We start from the raw sequence: 15,746 nt of genomic DNA, 5'->3' as shown, positions 1-15,746 counted from the left end.
ATATATATTCATTCATTGCCCTTTTTGTGGACTGTTTATTCTTTGGAATTCTAATAGATTCTAATTCGATTTTTGGAAATAGTTCGTGAATTTCAAATTTAGTTTCCCAGCCCTGCTCGCGATCACTCAGAACATCACAACAATTGTATCACAATGTGGTAAAAATGACTCCGAACTAGTATCAGTGTCATTCACAGTCTAGACGTTGAGGCTGTGTTGCCAATGGCAACCTGGATTTCATCCGGACCTTCTGCTCGGCATCTGAAAGAGAGAGCCAGCTGGCGGTTTCATTAGCTGTGAGCCATCTAAGAATTTCCTACTTTGTTATTATGCATTTCTTTTGTTTTTATGCTGGCTGAGATCGTTTAATGCAGATCGTTTAATATGAATTCCATGCTAATTGCTGTGACTGTTCAGAAGTAGTTTAACATTAGCTTCTGCCTTTGACACAAACACACCTGTGAACAGAGAAAGGAGCTGTTTTTACTGGCTGATGCTCATGTCAAGAGTCGTGGAGAGACAAACTATTTATCCGGTCTGAATGAATCTATGAGTTTGAACAAATGTTTAAAATAAATCTCCAGTTTATTATTTTCATCATGATTCATAATGCTTTATAATGAGTTACTGAGTTTTTTCAGGTAATTCGGTCACCTAATTGAACTTGCATTTTAACATTATTTATAAAATGATTTATTAAATTGTTGTGGTATTCTAAAACAGCCAATGAAAAGTCAGTTTTCACATGCATTTCTAAAAAAATAAATGTGATGTCAGTGTTGCTCTATTTCATTCTATATGACTGATACTTGCACACGTCACAGGGAATTAAAAAAATTATGAATGAAAATAAATAACGTCATGTTCCTCGTTCATGATACACTGCAATGCTTTCCCATTGAATGCTGTTGGGTCTATTCAATACATGGTTATAACATTAACATTGCTTTTTAGAATTATTATTATTAGTATTTTAATTTTTTTACATTTGCACAACAATTTTGGGTCTTGTGTTGGGTAACCACTTCATATTCAGTGTAAACCGCACGAGAGCCGCTGATCTATGGCTGCTGGTTTGGTTAAAATATTTGCATATTGTTGCCCACCTGGTGGCGCACTCAGAGAACTATTCATGCATCTCTTCAGCTGCAGCACATTCTGCACTCTAGTGGTTCTCACCCACATTGTGTAGTATACTGTATTTTTTCATAGTCTCTTAATATTAGCCCAATGCTCATAAATGGCAAGCAAAAAAAATATTTTAAATGTCAAGGACCCCCAAAGACAATGCTACATTGTCTTATGTGTAAAATATATGTGAATGTAAACGATTCATTTATACTGTGTGGAAAATATTATGGAGTGTGGTATTGTAAAGACTACTAAATTGCACAATTGTTTAATGTATGTTCTTATATTGTTAGTGTTATTTTGGTATTATTAATATACATTACAGTTTTTAATTTATTTAATTAATGTTTCACTTTTATATTTTAAGTTTTAGTTACATAGTTGTTTTTTAATATCTTTAGTTTTTATAAATATTTATTTTAGTTTTGTTGTTTTAGTACACCAAGTTAAAATAAATGAATATGAAAATTGGTGCTATGGCAACTAGCTGAAATAAAAAAAAATTTAAAAATATTTTATTTCAATTTGTTTATTTCATTTCAAATTGTCTCTGCAATATACTTTAGAAACTTCTAAATGAATATCATTAATGTCATAAAGGTATACTTCACTCAAAAATTAAGATTCTGTCGTCATTTACTTAATTTACGTCATTTCATTCCAAAACAATAAGTGACTTTCTTCTGCAGGACACAAAAATGATATTTCGAAGAATATTGGTAACCAAACAACTTTGGTGGCCATTGACATGTATGCGCAAAAGAAAAACACTGAAATATTTTTGCAAAATACATTTCTTTTAAAGTCATACAGGTTTAGAATGACAGAGGTGAGTAAATGATAACAGAATTTCCATTTTTGGGTGAACTATCCCTTTAAGATACACATTATTAGAAGAATTTTTTCTTTTTCTTTCAAAGATCCTCTAGAAAGATGTTACAACCCCCTAAGGTTCCGCAGACCCGAATGAGAAAGCCCCATATCTAGCCACCACAGGTTTTGCATTATGAATCATAGTAATACCATGGCATTTTATACATCCAATCAATCACTAATAGATAAAAAGTCTCCAGAATTTTTTTTTTGAACATCCTTGAAATATCCAGCTTTGAAATACTTTATGGAAGTAAAATGGCCAGTTCACTGTTTCATGTGGATTGTGAATGCTAGTACTAGTAAGTAATGCAGTACGGTGTCAGCTGGTGCCCTTCCCTTCACACTTCCTCTGGATCTGTGTCAGGAAGTGAGTGAAGGCCCTGAATCATCTCGGACTGTTCTTCTTCTCTCTTGGCCATCTGGAGCAGTGAGGAGGGCAGCACACTCTGTGATCTCACAACAGACTGAAGAAGCAGCCCATCTGTTGGCCTCACCTCGCCAGCTCTCACTGCTGCACACAGACACCGAGGCCAGCACTAGAGAGCACAGCTACTGAAACACACATGCTCTTAGACTGAGAACACCACACGGAGACACCTGCAGAGAACTGAAGTCTGTGTGTTATCTGAAAGGGAATCACAAGGTGTTTACACAAAAATAATGCATTTACTGAAATCACTTTTAGTAAATCATCAGGTTTCTAGATATTGGCTCGGTTTGGGTTCCGGCTGCAGTGTAAACTGATGCAAAAAGAGTTGGTTGCTGCTGAATGTTTTGCACTTGTGAAATATCTGTTTGGACAGATGGGAGGATAAGACAGTTTCTAAAAGTGACTTTGATATTTGAAGCCATTAAAATATAGAACGTCAAAATGTTATGTTAAAAAAAATTATGTTAATGTAAATGAAGATGAGATGATATTCATGGAACTCTTTAAGATCTTTAAAGAATATTTCTGCAGTATCTCTGTTTGTTTGAAATAGTTTAGTGTATTACTTTGATGTTTGTTTTATAGATCCGTTTACGATGATCAGCCCAACGCACACAAAAGGTTTATGGAGAAACTTGATGCCAGAATACGCAACCATGACAGAGAGATTGAGAAAATGTGCAACTTCCATCATCAGGGATTCGTGGACGCCATCACAGAACTGCTGAAAGTCCGAGCAGATGCTGAGAAGCTGATGGTACGTGGAAATCATAATTCAAATATTTATTATTATTAATAATTATTCTTTTTAGGGATGAGAAGTATATATTATGCTTTCTTATTATTGAGAAATAATTTTAAGATAATTAATTTTGTCCTGCTAAATATTGTGGCAGTGCCATGGTAGAATAATAGTATCAGAAATGTGTATATATATAAATATATACCATTATACTAAACCGCGCTGGGTGATATGTAGAAAATTCACAACATATTCACATTGATTTAGCCCACAATCCAAAATTAAGTGAACATTGCTGTGATTTTTAAATCCTGTTGAAAAGCTTTTCATTAATATTCATAGAATTTAGTGGAATCAGTTTAAAATGCTTTATTAGTCCTTGACCTTGTATGGCGCTTAAAATATGACAAAAATATTTGAATTGTGTAAATTAACACAAAGTGTCATTTAACAAAACTAAATATTATGTGGCATTTAACACCGTTTTGAATTAGATTTTGTTTTACTTGGATATAGAACATTTGAAATTTAACACGATTGAATTTTTTCGAGTTTTACAGACATGTATTTTCAAACAGCGGATTTTTTTGTTCTGAATTCTTAGACTGCAAATACCCAGTTTTTAAAAATACAGCTTCCAAGTTTTCAAGATGAAGAAATTCAGAACATCAAATTCAATATTCTAAAATTCAAAACGCGGAAATTCAGATCGCACAGAGAGTAGGTCAGCGGTCATCCACAGGGAAAGAGTAGATGATCTCCGAAAAGTCGAACGAAGCATTTTGGACAATTACTACGGTGACCGGGAGGGAACATGTTCGGTTCACTTAGTTTTGTCATGGCCACTACATATTAACTCGTGGGAACATGGTAATATGTTGTGGCCAGGCGCTGTGAAGTTGTGGCCTCGAGATGCTATGTTGAGGGAACAGCATCCATCTCTGGTGGCCACGACTTATGTTGAAGGAATGACAAGTGGCTTGAAGTGGGCCGGTACGCAGTATATAATGTAGTCTTTTGCATACCGGCACTTCTGACATGTTGCCAGTACTTAGAGTCAAAGCGTCAGTGTCTGGGTGATTAGAAATGACACTAAACTGTATAAAGCGCACTACCAGGAGGGGTCACCTCTCATCTCGACAATTCACATGAATGAATGCAAGCGGAGTCGGTCTACCGCAGGGGTTTTCAATGTGGGGGGCAAGAGAGCAAGTCAGGAGAGCTAGAATAATAATGAATTATTGATTACTAAATTGAATCAGTACATTATAACGAAAACAATACCTTAAAAATGAAAAGAAGCAGGTTTTTGCGATCACAATCTTAATTCAAAACTGTTAAATGCCACATAATATTCAGTTTTGTTTAGTGACACTTGTCAATAATTCAAATTTACACGATTCAAATAGTTTTGTCATATTTTAAGCTCCATACAAGGTCAAGGACTAATAAAGCATTTTTTAGCATATTTTAAGCTCCATAACCTTGTGTGCAGTTTACTACTTTGTATTTTTATAATGGCACATATTAAGGAAAAAGATCAGATATTATTCATTGTGTTAATTTAGTGAAAACATTGTGGAAAAACAGGCCTTTTAACAAACGATTTACCCTGTTTAAAATTATTTAGTGTTTTCATCTTGAACCTGTCTGGCCGTTTTAGAGTTTATTATTATTATTAAAAATATGTTGAAATATGTGAGGATTAACATCACATGGCTTACATAAGTATCTCAATATTGTTTTACGTAATGTTGTTAATATTGAATGATTATCCTATTAATACAGTGGGGCAAATAAGTATTTGATACACTGCTGATTTTTCAAGTTTTCCCACTTACAAAGAATGGAGAGATCTGTAATTTTCATCGTAGGTACACCTCAACTGTGAGAGACAGAATCAAAAAAAAATCCAGAAAATCACATTGTATGATTTTTAAATAATTAATTTACATTTTATTGCATGAAATAAGTATTTGATCACCTACCAACCAGCAAGAATTCTAGCTTTCACAGACCTGTTTTTGTATGATACATCAAGTTACTGCAAAGAATACTATTATGGCGCTTTTCCACTGCGTGGTACGACTCGGCTCGGTACGGCTCAGTACGGTACGGCACGGCTCGGTTCGGCTTGGTTTGCGTTTCCACTGCAGTTTAGTATCGCTTTAGAATGGGCGGGATTATTCACATGTCGTTTTAGTATCGCTTTAGAGTGGGCGGGATTATTCACATGTCATTATAGTTGCGCCGCCTCTACTACCACGACTCCTAAAAAAACTTTCTCATTCCGCATCGCCCCATCAAGCTCTCGCTGGATCCGCTCCTCTGCTATCAACGAGAGGAACGTCTGTACTTCCTCAACAGGGGGAACAGCCACTTTTTGGTTGTTAAAAAAAAGTGCGCTCGTTCAAAACAGTTGCGTTCGATCCTTCGCTGGCTGTGCTGATTTAAATCTAGCGGTTCTTTTTTGTTTGTGACACAAGTTCAGTGACGCAGGTAGTGACGATTCTCTCTACTAAAAAAAGTACCAGGTACTGTACCCAGTGGAAAACCCCCCAAAAGTGAACCGTACCGAGTCGTACCGTGCCATACCATGCAGTGGAAAAGCGCCATTATGCTACCGCGGTACATGGTACTTTTTTTCACTTTTTTGTTAATGTGGTTAAAGTCTTATGGGTACTTTGCCCCATTTTCGAAATAGGGGTAGTTAATTTCAAATGCATGTTTATCCAGTATCTTATTTTCTATACCTTATTAGACTTTTAAAACAGTTTTTTTCCCCCTCTGAATATAAAGAAGGCCCGATGTGCTTCAAGCGGAATCGAAAACCGAAGAACTGGTGTGATGCCATTTTGTACAAAATTGGGCCAAAATTAAGTTCGTTTAGAGTTCAATTTAGGAGTTTGAAACAGTTTGCCAAAGTGAACTTTCTATTACACATTCATGTTAACTTTGGATGAATAGAGGTTCTGCGTAACAAACTTCCATATTCTGTAAAACAGGTCTTGTCACTTCCGGTTCAGGTCTTTCCTGAAGTTTCCTCAGACCTCTTTCCTAGTTTCCTCAGACCAGTGCTCACTCCCGTGGAATGGAGACATGCCCGTAGTGTCTAATTTTTATCCACGATGGTTGGGTCATTGTGCGTTCACGGGGTTCAGGCCTTGCGCTGAAATCGCACGTGGCACGCCAATTCTCTTTAGCTCCCTTTCCACTTCCCAGAGTGAAATATGGTGACCAAACGGCACAGGAGTGGCTTACCAATCCTCGTAATTAGACCCACATTATATAACGCATATTCAGATAACAAGAGAGCACATACGGCATCAATGAGGTCACTGGGCCCTCTTTGTTCACGAATAAATGAGATTTTTAATAAACTCAAAAAGCGGTTCCTTATTACGATGACCTAATGAGACTTAATATGTGGGAAAGTCTGTGGCCATGCGGTCCCTGCACCTGGGGCACAATACTGGCGCTGTGGTGTGGAGGTTTTCACATTTGATGTTAATCAGCCACCCAGCGTTTGTGTTCAGCTGAAAAAAAACAGAAAAAAAACAATGTTTAATTACCAGAAAATGCTATCCGCATTTTACCCCAGACAATGAATGGCACATAGAGCTCATTGAAGTTACCAACAAGGGACCAATGGTCAATTGGGTCATTGATTTGAATTGTTTGACAGAGCCAGAGGAACAACCAAAGTTCAAAAATCCCAAGTAAAATTGAGAAGTTTGTCACAGAATCTGTTAGAAAGGGCTGTCAGAAGCGATTACCGGCCATAAAAGCTCCCCGCCGACCAAAAGTTCAAGTTCCCGCTGCACATTTAATTTGAATTTGCATGGCTTTGTTCTTGACTCCTCATGAAGCATGATCTGATTACAAGGGTGAGCAGTTACAACAGGGAATCGTGGGCTTATTTGTCTAACAAAAGTGATATTATGTTTTAAGGGCCAAGTGAGCGACACCAATCGAAGACTTCAAGACGCCGGACGAGAGGTATGGCACAGTCTGGCTTTGTTAGTTTGTCTGCTGTTAGATGGGCAGAAGAAAAGAATGTCTATTATCGAACAATAGTGCAGAGAGGACTGTCTCGTTAATTGAGAGGGCTTCACACTCTTTGACCTTCCCTTATGTAAGGTGACGGCCCAAACAGAGGAGGTCATACGCTGCCGAATTCAACAGAGGAACATGGCCACCACGGTGGAGAAGCTGCAGCTCTGCATTCCCGGTGAGATGACACGGTTGCGTAAAAATATGACCTGTAACCGCGACGCTTTTGTCCTTGTTTCCCAAAGATTTCAGCAAAAGACTATTAAAAACAATCAAGGTACCGTAAACGCCAATGTTCCCAGGTTTCTTGTTACAGTAATGCATAGGGTTGTAACCGGTATGTACTAGAACCGAATCAGAACGCAGATTTCGGTGCCACCAATGCTTGAGCGATCGATTGAAATATTTGTTCTCTGGTTCTCCGAAACGGACGTAAGGATCACCGGCACCGCACGTGAAAAATAATTTCCCGACTGAGAAAATTCACGAACGCAAGTCGGAAAGCTCTAATAATACAAATCCAACACATCTTTGTAGTAACGCGAGTGTCCATGTTGACTTAAAAGCACAACTCGGGAAATGAGAGCATCCGAGGAGAGCGGGAATGCAGCAGTTACACTTGATCTGATGGCAACAGGTAGATACCGTTCTATACTGTAAAAAGCATATGGTAAAAAGGCTATGTCAATTAGCAATGGATTATAAATATGCTTAATTATGATGAAAATACCAAAGATGGCTTGAATAACACGGATAAACTATACATTGTCGCAGTCAAGTGTTTATTGTCTTTGTTTTATCATTCAAAATGTTTATATCTTCTGTTTACTCCGTTACAGCAATAGCAATGCCTTTGTCCATATTAGGGATTTCCTGAGTCCTTTTCCTTCTGTGATACTCATGTGGAGTTTCTGGGCAAGGGCACCCTCTGGCATCCAGTATGAATGAAACAGACATTAAATGTGTTTATAGCACTCAATAATGGCCAATCCATCCTATTTTGGGAATTTTTTTTTTAAAGTGTCGTTCAGGCACCAGAACCGTTTTAAAAGTATAAATTTGGCACCGGTATCGGAAAAAACCCAACCGATACCCAACCCTTGTAATGAGTCCAGGTCCTCATTAAACTGTGCCCTGTGTTTATATTTTATGGCCTCTCTGACTTGATACAACAGTTCCTAGCTGCTTGGACAAAAGAGAAAGAGAGAGAATTAGATGTTTTGTTTTTACAGTGGTTTAATCAAGAAACCCATTGGATGATTCTGTAGATAAATGCAGTTATGTGTGGTTTCTTTGGCCTGTTTCTTTCAAAAAGAAATAATAGACGTTTAGGAAGTGGTTAAAGTTCACTGAATGGCGAAAATGTTTCCGTTTGATTTCTTTTGACTTGAAATCATGCTGTCTTTTGTTTACATTTCTGCAGTCCTGGAAATGTACAGCAAATTGAAGGAGCAGCTTGAATCGAAAAGGTAACTTACTGATTATTTGGGCTAATATGAGTTTTTATCTTTATTGCAAATCAGTCATATTCATTAATGGTGACAAAATAGGTTAGAATGTCTTTAAAAAGGAAATTAATTTAATAAAAAAACTTCATGATATTAAACTAAATATTATATAAGTTGCATCGAAGGTTTAAGGTTTGCACTTTCCGGTCCAAATACAGTTTAAAACTATTATTTTAGTGATTGATATGTTCCAGCAATAGAAATTAAATATACACTCAATAAAAAATATTTAAAAAATTAATGAGTTACAAAGAAATGACAAGGTTACAATTAACAAGGTTGCAGATTTGTTCTAAATGTTGTCAGTATGTTTAGGAGAAAGGTTGGTTTTAGTTATTGACAAGCCTAAACTTTCCATAAATTAAAGAAAGAATATTCTCATGATCATGCAATATCTACAATATAATAGTAATTGAATGTGTGAGCTTGATCAATGTAGTCAACGACACTACAGTTATACGGTGTCAAATTTGAGAAAAAGTAATGAGACAATTTACGGTTTGCTGAAGAAAGTCACAATTTGAAATCTTTTTTTTTTTTTTAAATGGGGAGAAAGTCATGCAATAAAAGGGTTGCACCCAAAACAGCAGAATATTATATGATAAAAATTAATTCTACAATGAAATGAATAGAAATTTGAATTCTTTATCATTAAAAACTATCTACTTTATATGTATTTATATAATTAAAAATTTTAACATTGTTTTGTTATAGTTTAAACGTATGTAAGAGTTTACACTCTAATATATATATATATATATATATATATATATATATTTGTTCCTTTGCTTTAAAAAAAAAAGGAGGATGTGGAAAGTGGCAGTGTCTTGCTAAAAAGATTAATTGAACTGTTAGAATTGTTTAAAATGCATTTAAACATCTTTTATAAAGAAGTGTTTGGTCATCTCCTAGAAAGAAGGGATGGATGTAAGGTCACGTTGAACTTGAAAATAATGACCCTTTTTTGTCCATTAAGGTCTACTTAGTCAGTCATAACACATCATGAATAAATAAACTATTCAAACGCAAAGACAATTGACCTTGTGTGTGCCCTTCTTCACAGCACTGCCCTGTACCGTCAGGCCCATGTCAAGCCTCCTCCAAATTGAGGCAATTAGTGCAATGTGTTTTTCCATTAATCTGTGTGTCGCCATTGCGCGCTAATGACTAGGCTGGGACATGGTCTAATCAGGCAGCGATTCTTTCGCAGTTCACATGTAACACTCGCTGGGAAGGGTGCCACTTTGTCCATCCACATGGACGCACGCGCACTTCAGAGCGCTGAGGTCAGGGAGCATTCAGAGGCACCGGCTAGTGCGGTACAAGTTAATAAGCATACAAGTACGTTGAATATGGACAGGCACAGGTCATGCATTGTGCAAGTTTGTTATTTTTGAGCCCGTGTTGCATATATACTAACGGATATATTTTAATTATTTGGAATAATTATGCTTTTTGAAGCTCAAAAAAACGTCATGTGTTTGGTCAAAAAAAATAAATAATTAGGTTTCACTTTATTTTGATGGTCCCTTTTAAGGGTTAGTTCACCCAAAAATGTTGTCCTTACAAAAATTCTGTCATTAATTACTCACCCTTGTGTCGTTCTAAACCCGTATGACCTCCGTTCATCTTCGGAACACAATATATATATATATATATATTGTGTTAAATATATTAATATATTTTTGATGAATTTTGAGAGCTCTCTGACCCTCCCATTGACAGCAATGTAATTACCACGATCAAGGTCCAGAAACGTAGCAAGGAGATCGGTAAAATAATCCATGTGACATCAGGGGTTCAACCGTAATTTTACGAAGATATGAGAATACTTTTTGTACGCAAAGAAAACAAAAATAATGACTTTATTCAACAATTCGTCTCCTGCGTCACGCGGATACGTTGTTTTCGTTCAAATCAAAGTGTAAGCAACATAGAAAACGTTGTAGAAAACGCGTGACGCAGCTTACACAGAATAGCATACGCAGTTTACGTTCAGTGGATACTCTCCAAAATGGCACCAGGAGACGAATTGTTGAATAAAGTAGTTATTTTAGTTTTCTTTGCATTTATTTGAAACTGAAAATTGTGTAACATTATAAATGTATTTACTGTCACTGTTGATCAATTTAATGCATCCTTGCTGAATACAATTATATTTTTATGTATTTTTTTTTTTTTATCTTTCTTAATTTTGAGTGGTAGTCTATCACTGTTCACAAAATATTAACCAGCAAAAACTGTTTTCAGCATTGATAATAATAAGAAATGTTTCTTGAGCAGCAAATCAGCATATTAGAAGGATTTCTGAAGGATCATTTAACCATGAAGACTGGGATGATGATACTGAAAATTCAGCTTTGCCATCACAGGAATAAATTACATTTTAAAATATATTCTAATAGAAATAATTTATTTTAAATCGTAAGAATATTTCACAATGTTAAAATAATGTTTTTATAAAATAAATGCAGCCTTGAGGAAACTTGTTTTTAGAAACATTAAAAATCGTAATTGTTCAAAACTTTTGACCAGTAGTGTATTCTGGAAAAAAACAACTTTAAATTAAACTTTTCAATTAAGATCCCATGCTTTCCCATGACTCTCCTGATAGCAGCATACTTCCATGAATTTGGCCACCACACTAATCAATACAAGCAAAATATGTAATGAATTGGGTGTGAAGAGCACGGGAACACAAGCCTTTAATAAACGTACATGTTTGTTGTGGTAGTATTGTAGTTATTCAGTGCTTATAAACTTCCACCTGTGACCACACACTTTATATTAATGCAGCAAAGTTGCAACATTGCTTATCAACCGTATACAGTCTGTAGTTAAATATAAGCACTCTTACTTAGTGAATGAATAACTTACTCTGACCAGAGCGATCCTCCCTATACGCAAAATATGCAAGCTGCGTAGGGCCCCCGAACACCAGGGGGGGGCCCCCTTGCTCGCAAAGATGATTTAATTTTAGTTTCGTTTATGCAGTGTGCTGTCGCCCTTTCTACGTAAAAATCAGTCAAATCATGTAACGTGAATGTCGTACAGTGTCTTACTCGAGACAAAAAAAAAAAAACGAGTTGAAAGCGTACCGAGCCACAGAAGAGACACCGTTTCTCAAGCGGACAAAGGCGTTTCATTCATTCATAACTCGTCATTCATACATGTACTATTGAAACAGTGAGTACAGATTGGCCCGGTTCACTTTCATCATGATACGATCTGACACTGATTCTCTTAGCCAGAGATAGGATTTTTACAGATACCTCAAAACATGCCGCAATACAATTACAATTTGATTAGAATTATTACGAAATTGTGCTTATTTTACAGTTACATTTTTATTAACTAACAATTGCAACCAAAATATAAAATTAACTTTTAATTGAACTCCCTGGAAGTTGCCAATACTATAACCCAGTTGGTTGTTATAACTGATCAAATATTTCATGTCACCGCATAGAACAGACGATGAACTTGAGTGTCAAAATAAAGGTGCATCTTATTGTTTGTGGGTGTTTTGTCAGTACATCATATTATTAGTCATTTGATCGATGCATTGTTTTAGCCCTAGTAAGTGTCTCGCTGTAACCAGATTTTTGCTCTTTTTTTTCTTCCTTTTTTTTTTTAAAGAATATTGAAACCATCTTACTCTTTATTATCATCTCATTTCTGTTGTCTTTTAGGGGGTTTTAGGGAAAGGTAAACTGATGACTGACATGAATCTTTTCCTTTTCAGATACTACTCTGCATTGAAAACAATGGAGCAGCTAGAAAACATTTATATTCCCAGAGTGAGCCAGTACAGGTTCTGCCAAATCATGGCTGAGACACTCCCTAAACTCAGAGAGGAGATTAAGGAGATCTCCATGTCTGACCTGAAAGACTTCTTGGAGAGTATCCGAAAGCACTCGGATAAAATTGGTGAAACCGCAATGAGACAGGTAGTATTTTATTTTTATTTTATATTATTTATTTTTTAAATAGGCTGTTGTAAATGTTGCTGTTTCAAAACCTAGTCTATGGTTGCATCCTAACTGAACAGATGCTCATAAGTAGAGGTCGACCGATTTTGCCAATACCGATAGCTAGGTTGGACCACACTGGCCGATACCGATTAATTAACCGATAGTTTTTAAAATGGATACTGAACAAAAACTAAAATAAAGCTTTATAAAAAAAAACAGTACTGAACCATACTAGTAGTAGTAGTAGTACTAAAAATAATAATTAAAATGTTGAAATTAACACACTCTAACAAGGAACAATACTTTCATTACACAGCTTTCATTAATCTTAATGTTACAAATGGACTCTTATTTTAAAGTGTCACCATTTCATTTCAACAGTCATGCTTAAAGATGCACATTTTTAAATATATACACAAAGGCCATAGCATTAAAATTATATACATATGGATATTGTATGTATACTCTCACACTTTAACTTCTTCTATTCTTGAACACTTGATTATCTAATCAAAATAAAAGCGCAGCTCTGAGTCTAGGAGAACTCACCGGTATCACACACACTCCGGACGCATCGCATTCAATTCGAGCAGTCTAAAACAGTTTATTTAATCACCAAACAGACACGGGTTTACTTCAAGATTGAACGAACAATGAGGTATAGATGAGTTTGAAGTTCGGTATTTAAAAAACGGAGCAAACGGAAAGAGAAAGCGCGATCTATATTATAGCTCTATAAATGACGCATTAACAACAATTCGTGACAAATATAATGTAATTTAATGGAAAACTATGTGAATAGTGCTCTGTGGCGTGGCAGGATTTTCTGTCGGCTGCATTTAAATCCGCGTCTGAAGATTCCCGCTCTGTTCAGCGTGCAGTATCATGCGTCTAAACAAATAGCACGTGCTGTCAGTGATTTCAACCACTAGAGGCCGCTCTCGTACTGTATAATGACAGCAGACCCTTCTCAGCCGTTCCAGCAACGGACGCAACCCGGAAAACTATCGGCATGGATTTTTGCCAATAACGATAGTCTGTTCAGCGTGCAGTATCACGTGTCTAAACAAATAGCACGTGCTGTCAGTGATTTCAACCACTAGAGGCTGCTCTCGTACTGTATAATGACAGCAGACCCTTCTCAGCTGTTCCAGCAACAGACGCAACCCGGAAAACTATCGGCATGGATTTTTGCCGATAACCGATAGTTCCAGCAAAAAACTATCGGTGGCGATTAATCGTCAAAACCGATACATCGTCGACCTCTACTCATAAATGACTGATTTGGAGTGCTGTACATAGGTGTCTACATATCATTCAAAGTGCATGAGAGAATAGACTGATTTCAGAGCTTGCTGTTTGCATGTTAACGTTTGCAAGACTGTTGACGTTATTTTTGGTTTTCTCAGGCTCAGCAGCACCGTACGTTTAACAGTGCGGTGCAGAAGCAGGTGACTCTGAGCTGTGCCAAACCTCTGTATGGTCTGAACAGCCGAACACCCCTCCATCACAACGGCCTGAGCGCAGAGGCAACAGATGAAGAAGAGATGGATGAGGAGGTAGCATCATCAAGCCCAAATAACATCCTTTTGTGAAGCGCCATACTGTGGCCCTTCTTTATGTATGGCCATAACATCCAGGACTTCTAGAAAACATCCAGATTTCATCCCAAAATTCTATTTGACAAAGAAAATTCATTTAGAATCATTATATTTATTTATTTTTATAACTGCAAACATTCCCCTCTGATTATTGTTAATAATATTCAATTCATTACAGTAAAAAAAGGATTTTAACATAATGATTTTTACAATTAAAACCAGCATAAAAGGTGGTACAACAGTGTAAGGCCAGAACAACAAATCCCATGATGCATAAATACTTGAATTATACTTTCAATAATGCTCATTTGCGTAAATACTTAAAATATCATTAGTTATTATTATAGAGAATATATTAGTAAAATATACTTAAAGTACAATTTAAATATATTACCGTTACTTTAATGAAAATAATGTGTGTGTATATACAGTATTTATACAATATATAAAAATTCTAATTATTTTTCTTGTATAACATATTATAAACCAATAATATATTTAAATGCTTTAAACAGCCTGTGTTTGAAGGAATTTTTTGTTGAATCTTTGTGTTGTTTGATCACTTTTCAATTCAAAGATATCTGTTCAAAACATCGTTGAAGCATCACTGTTTAATGCATTGCCACAGGAAATGTTCCTTTAACCTTGTCGGTTTTCTTTTTAAGGTCCTGACGGCACAGGATCTGGTGGATTTTTCGCCAGTCTACCGATGTCTTCACATCTACACTGTTTTGGTAATTCCCAGTCTCTCTTTCACTCCAGATGTGTCGGGCACACAGTGAACAACCGATATATCAAGAGCCCGTCTCCATAACATGTTATGAAAGCCTGTTTGGGTTCTGCAGTAGAACACAATATGTGTTTTATTGAGAAACATTCCTGTTGATCTGTATCTAATAGGTCCCCAGCCTCTGAGTTGACAGTGCGGTTTCATTGAAACCTTGTCTCCCAAGTTGCTCCTCAAACATTAATGGCTTATAAAAGCAATGGGATTTCCAGAGTTTTGACTGTCGTGCCATCAATATTATTTTTGCTTTAAACCAAACACAAACTGTGGAGAGGTGAGATTGAGTTTGTTAGCGCTTGGTGCCATCGCTCATCTGGTCTGAACTAATCCCGAGTCCTTCAACACGCCAACAAAAGGGGTCAGACTGCAGCATCTAATGGGACTGACCGAGCAGTAACCCCCTTTTCGCCGTAAAAACAAAGCAGTGAAAAAGTTCCTCGCTTCGGGCATTCAGATTCTGCACAAACCGCGGTGCAGAATGAGTCGAAGGCTTTCCCCTCAATGGTTCAGTTAATGAGAACATGAGCGCTTTTGACCGTTGTGCTACCCGAGCGCTCACAGGTGCTGGTAAGGGCCAAGGGCCACTCTTCAGCCACACACACAGAGAGGGAGGGGGGGGGGGGGGGGGAGGGGGCTTTTATTTC

General features: G+C 36.7%; 1 protein-coding gene across 1 annotated transcript in view; it reads left to right on the top strand.

The window, feature by feature from the left end:
* Positions 1 to 15,746, top strand: part of LOC107596596 (exocyst complex component 6-like) — a 60,957-nt gene that overhangs the window by 6,669 nt on the left and 38,542 nt on the right. The window contains exons 2-8 of the mRNA XM_016287353.1: positions 3,023 to 3,194; positions 7,131 to 7,178; positions 7,320 to 7,410; positions 8,656 to 8,701; positions 12,486 to 12,690; positions 14,124 to 14,273; positions 14,981 to 15,049. Of these exons, the coding sequence (XP_016142839.1) occupies positions 3,023 to 3,194; positions 7,131 to 7,178; positions 7,320 to 7,410; positions 8,656 to 8,701; positions 12,486 to 12,690; positions 14,124 to 14,273; positions 14,981 to 15,049 (781 nt within the window). The remainder of the gene's footprint in view (positions 1 to 3,022; positions 3,195 to 7,130; positions 7,179 to 7,319; positions 7,411 to 8,655; positions 8,702 to 12,485; positions 12,691 to 14,123; positions 14,274 to 14,980; positions 15,050 to 15,746) is intronic.

The sequence above is a fragment of the Sinocyclocheilus grahami genome, unplaced genomic scaffold (genome assembly GCF_001515645.1).
Source record: "Sinocyclocheilus grahami isolate Dianchi unplaced genomic scaffold, SAMN03320097.WGS_v1.1 scaffold221.1, whole genome shotgun sequence".
Classification (NCBI taxonomy): domain Eukaryota; kingdom Metazoa; phylum Chordata; class Actinopteri; order Cypriniformes; family Cyprinidae; genus Sinocyclocheilus; species Sinocyclocheilus grahami.
This window is presented reverse-complemented; position numbering and strand designations above follow the sequence as displayed.